The sequence below is a fragment of the Epinephelus moara genome, chromosome 13 (genome assembly GCF_006386435.1).
Source record: "Epinephelus moara isolate mb chromosome 13, YSFRI_EMoa_1.0, whole genome shotgun sequence".
Classification (NCBI taxonomy): domain Eukaryota; kingdom Metazoa; phylum Chordata; class Actinopteri; order Perciformes; family Serranidae; genus Epinephelus; species Epinephelus moara.
The window spans coordinates 8884063-8899454 of record NC_065518.1 but is presented as its reverse complement, the minus strand read 5'-3'; the positions used below and the strand labels follow the sequence as shown (position 1 = coordinate 8899454).

General features: G+C 43.6%; 1 protein-coding gene across 1 annotated transcript in view; it reads left to right on the top strand.

The window, feature by feature from the left end:
* Positions 1 to 15392, top strand: part of sdk2b (sidekick cell adhesion molecule 2b) — a 454891-nt gene that overhangs the window by 406959 nt on the left and 32540 nt on the right. The window contains exons 28-37 of the mRNA XM_050059698.1: positions 1622 to 1720; positions 2289 to 2483; positions 6266 to 6467; positions 6915 to 7018; positions 8933 to 9003; positions 11172 to 11304; positions 11997 to 12053; positions 12654 to 12755; positions 14327 to 14442; positions 14858 to 15044. Of these exons, the coding sequence (XP_049915655.1) occupies positions 1622 to 1720; positions 2289 to 2483; positions 6266 to 6467; positions 6915 to 7018; positions 8933 to 9003; positions 11172 to 11304; positions 11997 to 12053; positions 12654 to 12755; positions 14327 to 14442; positions 14858 to 15044 (1266 nt within the window). The remainder of the gene's footprint in view (positions 1 to 1621; positions 1721 to 2288; positions 2484 to 6265; positions 6468 to 6914; positions 7019 to 8932; positions 9004 to 11171; positions 11305 to 11996; positions 12054 to 12653; positions 12756 to 14326; positions 14443 to 14857; positions 15045 to 15392) is intronic.

Below are 15392 nucleotides of genomic sequence, written 5' to 3'. Positions count from 1 at the left end.
GTCTAGAAAGCATCAGTGGCTGCAGCTGACAGGGACAGCTAACACTAGCAGCAAAGCTAACATCAGGACGTCATCTGTTAAAAGACTCCCATTGTCGGATACGACATGAAACTACTCCAGTTAGCTCAATCATGTTGTAACTAAGACATCCGCTGGAAAAAATATGTTCTTCACGGATGAGCACACGTTTGATAAAACGGAGTTTAATCTCTCGGCATCCATTCACACGTTTGATAAAACGGAGTTTAATCTCTCGGCATCCATTTTCAAGCTCTCTGTGTGTTTGTTTTCCTTGCGGACGAGAAAAGGGGGAGCGCAGAGAAGGCAGAGATCTCTGATTGTAGCACACCCCCAGTTTGGAGAAGCAGACTAGAGTCCAACATGGAAGCCAAGAAAAGTACTGCTGTGGACCGGGGCAGCAGCAAAACCAATGTTAGCAACCTAAAAAAATCAATATCAGTTTATGTGTACGCTATACTGAGAATACTTTCCAGCTTTATCTTACAGTCAGACAGTCCGTTCTGACAGGGAACTGAAGTGCTCTTTAAAGCCAGACAGTAATTATACCTCACTGAACACAGGAGCTGTTGGTCTACCCCTGCCTCCAACTGTTGTTTGTGTTGTCGTTTGCCTTTGATGTTCAAAAGGGTTAGTTTGGATTCACAAAAGTAAAATAATAACACAAACAAACTAGGCAGCAGTAGACCAGCAACTCCCACGTTCTGTGCAGTAAAATGGCTGCTTTTGTCAAAGGATTCTGGAGAGTATAGGTGGATACCACTGCTGCAGTTCCACGTTGGAAATCGCTGTCTGACAGCAATGTAAAGCAGTAGAATATCCTCAATACAGCGTACATTTAATCTGATAAAGATTTTTTAGCTGTCGAAAATACATTTTTCCGCTGTCCCCATCCACAGCAGCATATTGCCGACCTTCCATGGCAGTACTCCTGCCGCTTATCCAAAATGGGGGCATGCTGACCGCCATCTACAGTAGGTGATACACAGACTAAGGATAAGGACCTCATAGAACTCCCACGTCAAAAAGTCCTAAGTGTCATTTCTTTATGGAAAGTAGATTTTCGTTTTATGGCGTTGACCTGTGTGGATTGTAACTGGGTGTCAACAGGTCCTTGAAAAGTCTCTTAAAATTCGATGGGTCTTAATTATTTTCGGTCACTTTACCATGGAAATTTCTCCAGCCTGACAGACCCAGTGACTTTGTACAGTCATTGGACAGACCGAAGAATTGCAATAATAAATAGCAATAATGACAGCAATGAGATTTTTTACACTGAACACGTTAAACTTAAACTCACCCAGTTGTTGCCATTTTTTCTTACTGTTCATTTTGAACTGACGTCAGTGTGTTCACTTGGAAAGAGTACTTACACTTGTCTCACACACACACACATATATATATATATTAAATGTGTATTTCCATTGCAAATTTGGTCTTAAATTTCATATAAAGTGGTCTTTAAAAAGTCACCTTATATGGTGAAAAGGCACTTTTAGGTTATATCTTTAGTTTGATGTGATATTTGGTCACCTAATTGAAATTTTGAGTAACTCCTGATTGTTAAAGTGTTAAATATATTATGTCTGTTTCTTTCCTGCAGTTCCAGGACCTCCAGTGGGTATCCTGTTCCCTGAAGTGCGGACCACCTCAGTCCGGCTTATTTGGCAGTCCCCCTCGCAGCCCAATGGCATTATACTTGGTGAGTAACATTCAAGATCCTTTTTTGTTTAGGAGGAGTTTAGATTTCAGTTTTATGTGTTGACATTTTATAAGAAAGTCTAATAAATCTTGTCCAGACATGTTTGTATCTTTTGGATTAATGAGTGACCTGGAAACTCCCGAATACTGCCCCCAAGTATTGAGGTTTAATGTAGCCCACAGCTGTAGCTCCTGATGACTCTCAGCATACTTTTGTAATGTTAATATCAAATCCTGTTATTTTCCAGCTGTAAAGGGAGTTGGATTCTCTTGTAAGCTAATTGGGGATTTCCTTGTGAGTGTTTGATTCATTATACATCTGTCAGATAACTTGTTTTAAACGGTACAGTATGTCAGACCCACACAGTAGCATGCAGGAGCAGATGCTAATGGAATCGTTTCAGAGAAGACAGAGCTGCTTGTTGCTCAGTTTGCTTTTCCCTCTTGTTGTGAGGGAAACCAACACAAGCAACAAATACCTAAAAAGCATGTTTCAGCCTAGATTTACACCCCCACTGAGCTCCGTATGAAGCCTCCAGTAAGACTGTTTGTCTCCAACTTCTCCGCAGCCTACCAGATCACATACCACCTCAACTCCTCCAACAGCAACACACCCACAGTGGACGTGCTGATCCCCAGCGCTCGCCAGTACACAGTGACTGGCCTCAAGCCGGAGTCTGTCTACGTGTTCCGCATCAAAGCTCAGACAAGGAAGGGCTGGGGCGAAGCTGCTGAGGCGCTAGTGGTCACCACAGAGAAAAGAGGTAACCAATAACTTACTGTATGTGTGGTGTATTTTAATTCTAACATGTTGCCCCTTGCAACCCTGAAATCATCAAGACATCATCCAGAGGAGCTGTGTGTGAGAACGCAAATGTCCAAGTCAGTTGGGTTGGACGTTTAACAGACTTTACCCTGCCAGCTTCCTGCAGAATGTGCGACTGAGCCCATGTGTGAATAGAGCAGGTGAATTCACAGTGAGCAAGTTGGCGTGTTGATGATGTTTCCATCACACGACTGCTGCAAAACTTAAAGAATACAAACATCCAAGGGTGAAGAAGAATGGGATTTCCCAAAAGCATGGGGTTTCTCCCAGATGGGTGTGGTTTTGCAGGACGTAGCAGGGCACAGAAAAGAAAGGGCCAGGAAGAGCCTCCTGGCAGAAAAGCATCTAGGCAAACGTCTCTCGTGTGCACTCTGTTACCATCTCAGCCCTGCTCAAACTGTGCACATTCATGAGTTTTCAACAATGGAGGGTGTGTTATGATAGTTTTGTACAAATAATAAGCCAGTTTGAGCTGGGCATCTATTTATGCACGACATTAATACATTAATATCAGAGTAAAAAAATCTGAGTAGATTTCTGTTGTTGGACATAATTTAGTCTAAGGGTGTTCTCACATATAGTCCTACTTAAAGCAGCTGTGCGGAACTTTACGTTTTCGTTGATGATAGTGCCCCCCTTTGGTCGAAGCGGTATGACACCCACAGCCTGGTGTCGTAAAATCTTGACTGCAACCAGCAATTACCGCATGCATTTGTTTTGGAGAGCAAGAGGAAAATCATAAATGTTCTGGTGTAGCTCTGAGGACAACTGCCTGCTGTATATTTGTTGTTTGTCTTATAACTTCCATGTCGTCACATGTTGAAGTGAAACAAGGTCTAACAAGTTGCGGTATATCCTCTAAATAAAAAAAAATGACATACTTGTCGATTAGGAAAAGGGCCAACTCGGGGTCAGTTTTAAAACCTTTCAAATCTCTCAGCTCTCTCCACTTGGTGAATTCCCGACCGAGGTTTACACGCGTTTGGGCTCGAGCCCTATCACTGTCCTGTTTAGCCTTCTTCTGTTCTTCTGTTCTTTTTCTTTGAGATGGTGCTCCTTCTTTATCTGCCATGACATCGAAAGTACAACCAAGTCCTTTAGACACATCTGGTAAAACTGTTATGTGTTCAGCAATGCCTGTTGCGTACCGCTTACTCGAAGAACACTGTCTGTAAACACAGCTCCTTCTTCTCTCAATTTATTGGCGGATCGCAAACAACTTCCAGGTGCATACCACCACCTACTGTACAAGAGACTACTCCCTACTACATGTCATTTAGCCTGTTTCTTAAATCCTAAACACGGCTCCTTCTTCTTCTGTGGTTTAATGGCTGCGGGCCGCTGCGGGCGTGCAGACTTACTTCTGCCTCTGGGTGCCGCATTCTGGTTCGCTGACTTCCGCTGTGTCCGACCTGTGCCAGGCTGCGCCAAATAGCCATATAGAGAAAGGCTTTTTTGTCGCTGTTGGGTTCAAATAAATATGCGGATCTTCAAGGAGAGGTGATACGAACTAGGGACAGTTTTATGAATGGTAAAAGTTCCACACAGCTGCTTTAAACAAATCGAACTCAGTCCTCTTAAAGTACACCAAAAAGTGGACTGACAGTAAAGGGACTCAGTTCTTTTTGTGTTCACATTGTCAGTTCATTTGAAAGAAGACTCAGTTCTCTTTCTGGTCAACTTCAGCTCTGATGGGGCCTCAGACCTCTTGCTGTTCACACTATAACCTATATATATATATATATATATATATATATATATATATAATATATATTGATATAGTTTTGTTTTTTACTTTGACGTGGCACTGCAGTGTGGTTATGAAGCCCCTCACTTTCAGATGAACTTAAAATTGAAGGCATTTCTGTGTGCTGTATGTTGCCATTCGATGTAATCTATCTGGAGATGTGCAGTATCTTCTGTGGACCAAACTACTCCTCGTCCTGCAGCCTTGCAAGCGTTACAGGCCGACATGGTTTCGTCTGTTTCTTCAAGCGTCCCAGGTCAACATCATGTGATCTAGAGGGCTGAGTACAGCGGCAAAGAGCAAACCTGTTGCACTTTGTGTTCACAATGCACAGGTTAAGTGAACCGAACCACCTCCCGAGGTGGTCTGGGTAAGCGCTCTGAGTCCGTTTAGAGGGCTAAATGTCAGTATAAATTTTAGCATTATTAAGTTGTACATATTTTCCAGTTTAACGTTATGAATTTAAGAATTTATCAGCGGTCAGGTAAGAGAACATCTGCAGGCAGTGTGGTCACGTTTGCAGCTATACCAGCAGTACAAGGAGCAAAAACTAACTGTATCTTTGTACACTGACTCTTTTAGGTAGCCAAATGCCTCGTCATATAATTAGTGACGCGTATTTTTTCACGAGGCGGGGAGGCGAAATAATACAAAATCATGTCTCATTGAAGTAACAGTTTGGCATGAGGTCTCCAGTAGGTTTAATCTTGGAGTTAAGGCAAAGATGAGGTTAATAAACAACTTTGTAGGTCACGGTTTTGATAGTTTATCCAGAAAGTGATGAGGTGGCCGATGAGAACATGCATAAGGAAGTCTTGAGACACACCCCTGGGCCAAACCCTGTGTTTTAGGGTCCTGAAAAAGAGGGGTCATTTACACAAAAGCAAACACTACGAAAATGTCTTGCTGGAGAGACGAGAAGATTCATGAACCTCCGCCGATACGGGCTGGTGCCTAAATTGTCAGACAGCGTCAAGAAACGGCAAGAGGGAGCGGCTTGGTAGTGGAGTCGTTACAGCCTATGCCATATAACTGCAAAGTCTCTGGTTGGAGTTGAACCTTTGTCGCATGTTATGCCCCTCTTTCTTTCCCCCTCCAGTCTGCCACTTTGTCATCTCTTGAATAGAGGCAGATTGCCAATAAAGAAGAGGAGAGAAAGAAACGTTACAAAAGGGCTACATAAACAAGACACTTCGATTTCCATAGCAAAATTTTTATATGCATCATGTCCTGCCTGCTGCATCCCTCACTTGAACCTGAGTATTTCCAGTAGGTGAGAACGCGTCTGACACAGACAGAACATAATTTACATGAGGAAAAAGTCTTCAGAGTGCTGCATATGTGGCAGATGATTACACAACAACAATCAGACTGAGCACATGAAAAAACATCATTATCTCTAATGGTGTTTTGCAAAGTGGTATTTTGAAGTGTAATAGAAACAAACAGGAAACACAGTAACAGTTGTATGCATAATTCTGAGCACAGACACAGGTGTGTGATCTCAGTAATGGCACAACTTGTAGAGAGCCGCACTGAGCCTTCTTTGCACTCAGTTCATTTCCAGTTAACAGTCCAGTCAGCAGATGCGTTTTCTAAAGAAGTGTTTGTGCCCTGTGGGTGTTTATCGGAAGCGCTCTGATGCAGTTGTGAGAACGAATCAGTCCATCTGCTTCCCTCAAGGCATGTTGTGGATTGTTTACTCTGCAACTTTCATTTCTCAGCTACTTTTCATTCATCATGATCACACGTTTTTTCTCCTCTCTCTTGTTTGTGCAACACAGCCAATGCAAATGTGAGCAAGCGAAGTGTACTTCTCTTTTAACTTTTTTCCTTTCTCCATCCTTCCTTGTATTCCTCCGCCCAACATCCTTTTTCCCATTCATTCCCTCAATCCTTTGATTCCGCTCTATCCTTTACGCTTCAATCTGTTCCCTCATTTACACCTTCTGTCTGCATGTCCGTCCCTCCAGCTCGCCCCCAGCCCACCAGCCGTCCCATGGTTCCTCAGAAAGACGTTCAGGCCCGCCAGGTTTTGCTGTCGTGGGAGCCAGGAAGTGACGGCCTGTCCCCTGTGCGTTACTACACGGTGCAGCTCAGGGAGCTCCCTGAGAACAACTGGACGGTCCACTCTGCCTCTGTCAACCACGAAGTCACCTCCTACATAGTGTCTAGGTGGGGCACACTCAGTACCTTACATCCGCTTTGTTCCAACAAATGTTTTATCTATTTGTTCACGTTAGATATAGAGGATAATACTAAATAAAATACCACTTTATCTTCTCACAGTTCCCACTGCTACATCCACTTAAATGTTCCCTCGGCTGTAGTATAGTTGGCAAATCAACAATATCCTTAAACGGAATAATGTTTCCAGGGTATTACAGTCCGCTTTAGGACATAAACAGTGGTATAAACAAGTCAAACACATTCAGGGCAGTAATCAGCAATGAAGTCTCAGTTTGGAGGAAATTTACGCGAGTGGTTTATTTGAAAAACTCATAGCTCCCACAGCGAGGCTGCATTTTTCTTTCTGATATCTGTGGGTTAAAAGGTTTTAAGGATCCAGCGCTGTAGTGTATCATTGAGATTGATGTGCTTTCCTTTGCTTCTGTCCCCAAGGCTGAAGCCCTTCACATCCTACCAGTTCAGAGTGAAAGCCACCAATGACATAGGGGACAGTGAGTACAGCGAGGAGAGTGAAGCGATCACGACTCTACAGGACGGTAAGAGTGACATCACAATGTTTAAAGTGTCAATATGCGATTAGTAAATTAGCTTGATTCTAAAGCAATCAACATTTCATTAACTAAGCTTATTCACTTCCTTGCCAAGAGTTAGATGTGAGGATTAATACTGCCCTTGTGTCTGTATGGTAAATATACTACAGCAGCTAGTTAGCATAGCTTAGCATCAGGAACACAAAGGGAAACAGCGAGCTTGGCTCTGTCAGACGGTAACAAAATCTACCTACCAGTATGTTTTCTGTCTCTCCCAATGAAAAAAATGACTTGCAGACTTATTTCTTGGAGGGTGCAATGACCTCCGAGAGTCTCCATTGGTTGCCTGGCAACCTCACAGTGTTGACAAGACTCCAGGACGTCATTGCGCCCAAGAAATACTTCAGCACATAACAGCAAATGAGCGTAAATACCAAAATATCAAACTATTCATTGGAGTAAGTGTTTTTTTTTGTTTGTTTGTTTTTTTGGAAAAAGGCTAGAAAAAAGAGCAGTATTTGAAAACACACCCTCCTCCTGCAGCTCCCCACCTTTGTCCTTAGCCCTCCCACCAGACAGGCATGGACATATGCACACCCTTCCTACAGTAACCCGGTGGTAGATCTCTCATGCTTACCATTCTTGAGGCAAGAATTAGCTCACTACCGCACCCTCCGCCTCGTTCCCCGCCACTGTGGACTGCTCCGCCAGGGGTAGGGTGGGCAGTGGCTCCAGGGATGGACCTTCAGTTAGTCGCTGTAGCGGCTCGAATTCAGTGGTCACAGCGGGCTGGTGGCCAGCGGCAGCAGCGGGTCAAACCTATGTAACGGCAGTAACAGAGTCGTAGCTGTCCGGCCCCCTGGTGCAGGCTGAGTTCAAGTTGCTGTGGCTACTGTCTGGGGGTCCGTCTGCGGAGCTGCTGCCTGCTCTTGTCCTCGTTAGGTGGTCTGAAGCTGCGGGGAGTGAAGAGTGAGGCAAAGGACACATTGTGATTTGAGTCTCTAGCTAACGTTAGCTGCATGAACATGAACATGAACTTGAAGCCGCAGACGTGAGCCTTTAGCTACGGTTAGCAGAAGGCTAAACAGTTAGCAACATTTTCTCTCTGTCTCTGAAAGGCTTAGTCCATACTGACGCATGTTTTATTGTGTTTATTGCCAGACTCTTTTTGATAAGTCCGTCTTCCTTTTTTGGGTTGCTTTGCAGTGTAGCATTTATTGCCGATGTCGCGCTTTAACAGAAGACACACACACACATCTGCGTCTGTAGAACAGCAAACAGAATTTCCTTCTCTTCAGCCAAAGTCTCCAGTGATGCCCCAGATTTTCTAAAGCCTGGAAACAGAGCCAAGAGGAGGTGCAGAAGTCGAGTGTCCTCTCAGACCACTTGAATCACAATATACTCAAAGTTTATTGTGGGGTTTTGCCCAATGATGACAAAATAAACCTGCCTACCTGAGCTTTAAAAGATGAGGCTTCTGTAATCCACTGTGTTTAATATAGTAATATTTCACATATACTGTATGCACATATACTTTATGAAGTATTTATAGGTGTGATATTAAAACTACGCACTTAATGTACCACTGTGAAAGGGGTTTAATGTCAGCCTGAATTAGCCTATTGTTGTGATTCAGACACTGCTGGCAGAGGCAGCAGGTGATGTCATGTGCGCACCATCTGCAGTTACCATGAGACAAGAGCACGGCATTAAAACCTTTTGCCCAGTGGTGCTTTAACCAACTAAAGAAATGTTCTGTCTCCGACTGTTATTTTTGACTCATCCGTCAGCGGCTGCTCTGTTTAAGCTCTTGTGTGTTTATGCTCCATGAATGCCACTGCACATGGGTAGATTTAGCGTCTTCAATTGTGCACATTTTCAGGTCAATTTAGCCCATTTATCTCACTTTTATTGCCACAGCGCCTGATGAAGCACCCACAATCCTCTCCGTCACGCCGCACACAACAACATCAGTGCTGATCCGCTGGCAGGTAAGAGCAGACAATATGACTGTTTTTTTAATGTTTCATTGTTTGAAAAATCCATGAAAGTCTTAAGAAAGTTGCCTCTAATGAGAGACTGCAGCAGCACACAGAGCAGGCCTATACTTACACACTGGATGATACACACTTTTACACACACCATCTACCCTACGTGTGTAACAAAAAAACACCCTCTCCCACACTCACACCTGAATTAACAGGTCATAAAGAGGAAAACAGGAGGCTCCAAGCCACAATTTTGCTTTTATGGAGAACACTTGTAGAGTTTATAAGGACAGAGAGGTACTTGTTTCCTCTCTCTGCTTTGCCCCTCTGGCCCTGCTCTCTCATGTTTAACCATGGGGGATTTCTCTGTGACTCACCTGTGGATGAGCTCACTCTGAGAAGAGGGCTTTTTCTTTCAATTACTGGAGCTCTCTTCAGTGATAGTAAGTTAGAGACAAAACAGAGTGATGAGGTGGACTTTGATGGAGAAATCTGATTATGAAAAACAACTAAAATGCCCTTTAAAGGAGCAGTGTGTAGGATTTTAGTGGTATTTTGTGGTGAGGTTTTAAGATTGCAACCAGCTGAATCTTCTCTGTGCAGTAAGGACGCCTTCAGTGTTCATTGTTCGCAAGGTTTTTACCAGAAGCCGAATTATCAGCAGAGGTATCTTCCCCCTCAAAACAAACTACAGATGATTCACACTGCTGAAGACACTGAACAAAGCAGTTTCACGTTGTAAATCAGTGTTTCTCTGACACTGTTTTGCACATTGGAGACGGGCCACTCACCCAACACCTGTTAACGTGTGCTCACCTTTTGTCTCTGACAACTTAAGAGCCAAACATCCAGAAGGTTTTTACAGGTAGCGGAGTCTTCCACAGAGGTCTCTTCCTCTCAACGTCAAACAGACAGGGTGATTTAAACCGGTAAAAACACTGAACAAAGCAAAATCTGTGTTTCTCTAACATCTCCTAAGTGGTGAGTACGTGTTGCCTTTGTTGGTTAGATTGATAAGGTTAAGGCAAGGGGAGTGAGATTGGTTAGGGTTAAAGGTTAACTTTGGTATTTTTTAACCTGGACCCTATTTTCCCACATTTTTGTGTCTAAGTGACTAGTGGGAACAAACATTTTTGAAACTGGTCCAGTATTGACCGAGACCGGTCAGGCTACAGTGTCACCACTTGGGGCAATTTAGCACTGCCCAATAAAACTTCTAGTTTTTGCCACTGACAGGCTCAGATTGTTATTTTAAGTGTCTGACGACATTATGGAAAAGATCCCTACAGAGACAGACCTTTTTGTAAGAGGGTAAGATTGTGTTTGTTTAACCAGAAACAGCCCCAAAATCGCTATCGCCGAACCCACCAGACTCCCTTTTAATTATCAGTAATTTTAGCATGTGTAGAGCCAGCATATTTACACATCTACCTGGGTGCATCGAGGGTTTATTTCAACCAAACCAGAGCTGGTGATTTTTGAAACTGTGGAAAAGATGCACCAGATGGCTTTTGTGAGTTTTATTTTGCTTCTGTGGACTAAAGTGTGTTTTATGATGATAGAATTACAGTTTATTTAAATGGAGTCTGGTCGGTTTGACGATGGCAGTTTTGGGGCTGTTTCTGGTTAAACAAAAACGATCTTACTCTTTAACAAAAAGGTCCATTGCTAGACAATTAGTATAATATTTTGAGCCTGTTAGTGACCAAAACAAGCACTTTTAGTGGGATGTACATTGGGGCTGGTCATGCCTTCACCATCGAAGGAAATGCAAATTTGCGTTGGAGACGGGACGCTAGGTTTTAATCAGGAGCCAAAATACCCACAGAGGTCTCCTTCTCTCCAAATAGAATGGACTGGGGATTTAAACCATCAGAGTTTTTCAGATGTTGTTCAACTCCTCATGGAGAGGCTCCCTATGTTGATGTAAACGGCTCATTCTAAGCTAACAAAAACAAACCGATTCTTATTTTCAGGTGATTGCACAGTAAAAAAAACATACCTATTTCTGCCGATTTATCTCCCTAAATCCTACACACTGAACCTTTAAGGTGAAATTAGTAATTAATATGAAAAACTGGGTCACCTGCAGTACTCTGAGCTATTTCTGGGGCTCAGTTCTGCAGAGATCTGCTACATTAGACCTTAACGCCCCATCTCTTCCCTTACAGCCCCCCTCTGAGGAGAAGATAAATGGAATCTTACTGGGTTTTCGGATTCGATATCGTGAGCTGCTGTATGACCGTCTCCGCAGTTACTCTCTCCATACCATCAACAGCATGTCCGCCTGGGGTGAGCTCAATGGTGAGGAATTACTGCCAGCTAACATGACAAATGATTGTCGTATTTTACCACCTACATTGTTGGTTCCTTACACAAATACATTTTGCAGAATTTTCATTTAGAATTTAGTATGTTGCATTTATTGGAAATGTTCAGTGTGTGATTCAAAATGTTGGGGATTTAAAGAAATTAACCAAGGAGAGAAACTGCACATCAGAATTCAGTCAGTGTTGCTGTATTGGGGGAAAGAGAGTGCCCTTTTCTCGGCTTTACTTCAGTGACAGTTTCACACAATTATGAGACTCCGTCATGGTTGATTATTCCTGCCCGGTCTTTATGTGTCAGCGGCACCATTATTCCCATCAGCGGAAAACTTTCACACAGGCCCATTCTGTTCCTGAGATCTCCCTGCTGGTCTTGACACTTCACAGCAAAACATTTCATCTTGTGATCAGTAGCTATCAGCTGCAAGCTATTATTAGCTTTACTCAGGAGCTGCTCTGTTTCTACTGCTCTGTGTAACTTAGCCTACAATTTAACTCTCATTGAGTCATTTCTGGGGCGCACTCAGAGGTATGATCACTGTGATTGTGAAGTGTTTTTTTTATAACGCTAGTGAAGCGTTTCTCAACAAGGAAAATATTTGACTTTAAAACTGTTGTCTCTGCACTACCTCCTTCTCATTGTGCCTTCTGTCTCCGTCTCCACCGCAGCCCCCTACAGCATCCAGAATCTGAGTGACTCAACTCTGACCCAGCACGAGTTGGACAGTAAGTTTTGTTATGTCTCCGTCTTACAAAATCACACACACACATGTTTTCAGCGATTCAGTCCCCAAACTAATCTAAAAAAAAGCTATCTCGACATATGTTTCAAGTGCCCTGCTGAAAAGCAGAGTGTCGTGCAAATTAGCACAACATTTGGCTGCTTACACTCACATCGCGTTGGTACAAACACTCTTACTGAGGCCAACGGAGGCTCTCTGTCTACAGAAATTCTTGGACACCGAGTACAGTACACAAGCTCACATAGTCCAGAATACTCCTTGGTTTGCACATGTCAGCTTATTTGGAGAAGCACTAGAAAAGCAGATGGCCACATATTTCTAGTGCATCCTTGTAATTATTTGCAGCAGAATATCAATGTTCAGTTCCCAGTAGCAGTGTTGTGAGGATGAGTGGGATGCCAGTGAGGGATTATAGTCTTATTATTGCACTCCCGACTAATTGTTTAAGACACGTGGAGGACGGCTGGGAGTTGTGGAAGGAAAACTGGGTGTTCCAAATTGGGATTAAACTTTTAAAATTTAAAATGTGGTGTGAAATATAATTCCTAACTTTCTGTCCCTGGTTTGTTTACTTCCACTGCAGAGCTAAGTAAACACAAGCGCTACGAGATCCGCATGAGTGTATACAACGCTGTGGGCGAGGGGCCAACCAGCCCGCCACATGAGGTGTTTGTGGGAGAAGCAGGTATGTAGGCTTCCTGTCATTTCAATCAACACAGTCTCAACCGCCAAATTATTTGGCCACCCTCAATGCAAGTGGATTAGGCCTGTCTACACAGCAGCTGCTCACACACACACACTGTGTGTTCAAGTGATCTACTTTAGAAGCATGCTAAGATTTCAGGTGTAATTTGTCTATCTTAAAGGGTTAGTTTGGATCTTTTGAAGAGGGGTTGTATGAGCTACTTATCTGTCGTCAGTGTATTACGTACAGTAGATGGCGGCTGGCACCCCCCACCCACCCCCCCAGTTTGGAGACACAGGCAGGAGCTCTGACACAGAAGCACAGCAATGTACTGCTGTAGATAAGAGCGGCAGCAAAATGTATTTTAGCCACCTAAAAAATAAAAATATAAGTTAAAGTGTATGGTATATTTGGAGTATTTTCACTGCTGCTTGCTTTACCTCAGACTGCGATTTCTGATGCAGAACTGAAGCCGCTATATAGCTCTCTTCAAAGCCGCCAGACAGGCTATATTTCAGTTTATATGACAAACAATACAAAAAGAAGCAGTACACATATTTACAACAGCTTCAGTTTCTTATCTATGCTCTCGTCAAAGCCACCAGTCTCCATTGACAAAAACAGTATTTTTAGCTCACTGAGCACGGGAGCTGCTGGTCTACCACTGCCTCGATCAGTTAGTTTGTTTGTGTTGTCGTGTGACTTTGGTGAATCTGAACGAACCCTTTCACACAGCAAAGTCACAAACACAAGTAAGTGATGGAGGAGGCGGTAGAGAAGCACCTCCTGCACTCAGTGATGTTAAATTACCGTTTTTCTGAGTGGAGTCTGGCTTTGAAGAGCACTATATAAGCGCTATATCAGTTCCCAAACATAAATCACAGTCTGAACCTTAAACTTATGTACTCATTTTCCGTAACTGCTTATCCTGTTAGGGGTCGTGGCGGGGCTGGGGCCTATCCCAGCTGACACTGGGTGAGAGGCGGGGTTCACCCTGGACAGATCACCAGACTATCACAGGGCTGACACATAGAGACAGACAACCATTCACACTCACATTCACACCAAGGACAATTTAGAGTCACCACTTAACCTGCATGTCTTTGGACTGTGGGAGGCAGCTGGAGTACCTGGAGAAAACCCACGCTGACACGGGGAGAACATGCAAACTTCACACAGAAGGGCTCCCCCACCCTGGGTTTGAACCAGGAACCCTCCTGTTGTGAGGCGACAGTGCTAACCAGGTGTCTAAAATAGGTTTTGCTGCTGACCCTGTCCACAGCAGTACATTGCTCAGCTTCTGTGTCAGTACTCCTGCCTGCTTCTCCAAACTGGAGGCTGGTGACTGACATCTACTGTGTGTAATACACTGATTATGGATAAGTTCCCCATACAACCCAACTTCAAAAAAGGGCCTATCTGTTGAGGCTGCACAGTGTCTTATAGCTGTATTGCTGCCTGTCTACACAGTAAGAATAGAGGTGATACCAGAAACTAAACAATCACTTATAAAACAGGAAAATGTTCTTGTCTTGATTTATATGTTTAATTTGTGTGATGGTCTCCAACAGTGCCCACAGCCCCACCTCAAAATGTGGCCATTCAGTCTGCAACAGCCACCCAGCTGGACGTGACGTGGGACCCTCCTCCTGTGGATGCACAGAACGGAGACATCCAGGGCTACAAGGTCAGACCCACAATCTCCTAAACTCTCCAGCAAACACTGCCGAGTGCCATATTGGGCCCAGGAGCAACACGTTTTATGGGCCTCCTTCCCAACAAGGCAACAATATTGTCTTCAGTTTTTATCTTCATATAAATATTCAAATGTTTTTGTGGTTCACTAGAGACTACATCTATTTGACGTTAACCACCATTAAATGCTCAATTTTACGCTTTTAGCTAACAGTGTTTTCCAGAGGGGCTTTCAGTGAAAGGTTTAGTCTGTTGCTCAAGAAAACATTTACAGGGAATAAAATGAAACTGCTTTCCCTTAAGGGAGTTTGAAATGGGAGTTTTTATCGAAGCAGAAGTAGCTGTATTCCCTGAACGCCATCTGTAGACGCACATTAATATTTATTTATGGCTCTTATTCCGTGTAGGTTTACTTTTGGGAGTTCCAGCGCAAGAATGAGACGGAGAGGCTGCGTACTCTGTTCATGCCGGAAGGAGGGGTGAAGCTGAAGAACCTGACGGGTTACACCACCTATATGATCAGCGTAGCTCCTTTTAATGCGGCTGGGGACGGACCACGCAGCCCACCGACGAGGGGGCGCACTCAGCAAGCAGGTAACTTTCCCCACGAGATGCCAATAAATATGCAAATCCCCTACTCGCTATGAATGAGTGCAACAGCCTGCAATCAAGCAATATAGTAAAACAAATATTTCTGTATGTAATGAATGAACACATGATGGAGAGGTACTGAGGAAAAGCAGACAAGCTGAAGACGAATGAGGTAACAGGATGACATGACTAAAGCAGATAAATGAGAGCACGTACAGCCATGTTCATTCATTTGTCATATTTATGTGCCGGTGCTGATGTTAGTTTGGAGAACCCTGAACGTTTTCTCAAAGTGGATGAGTCAACCATGAGGAAAGAATTTGATGTGAGGATGATGCTAATCGGTGCTGT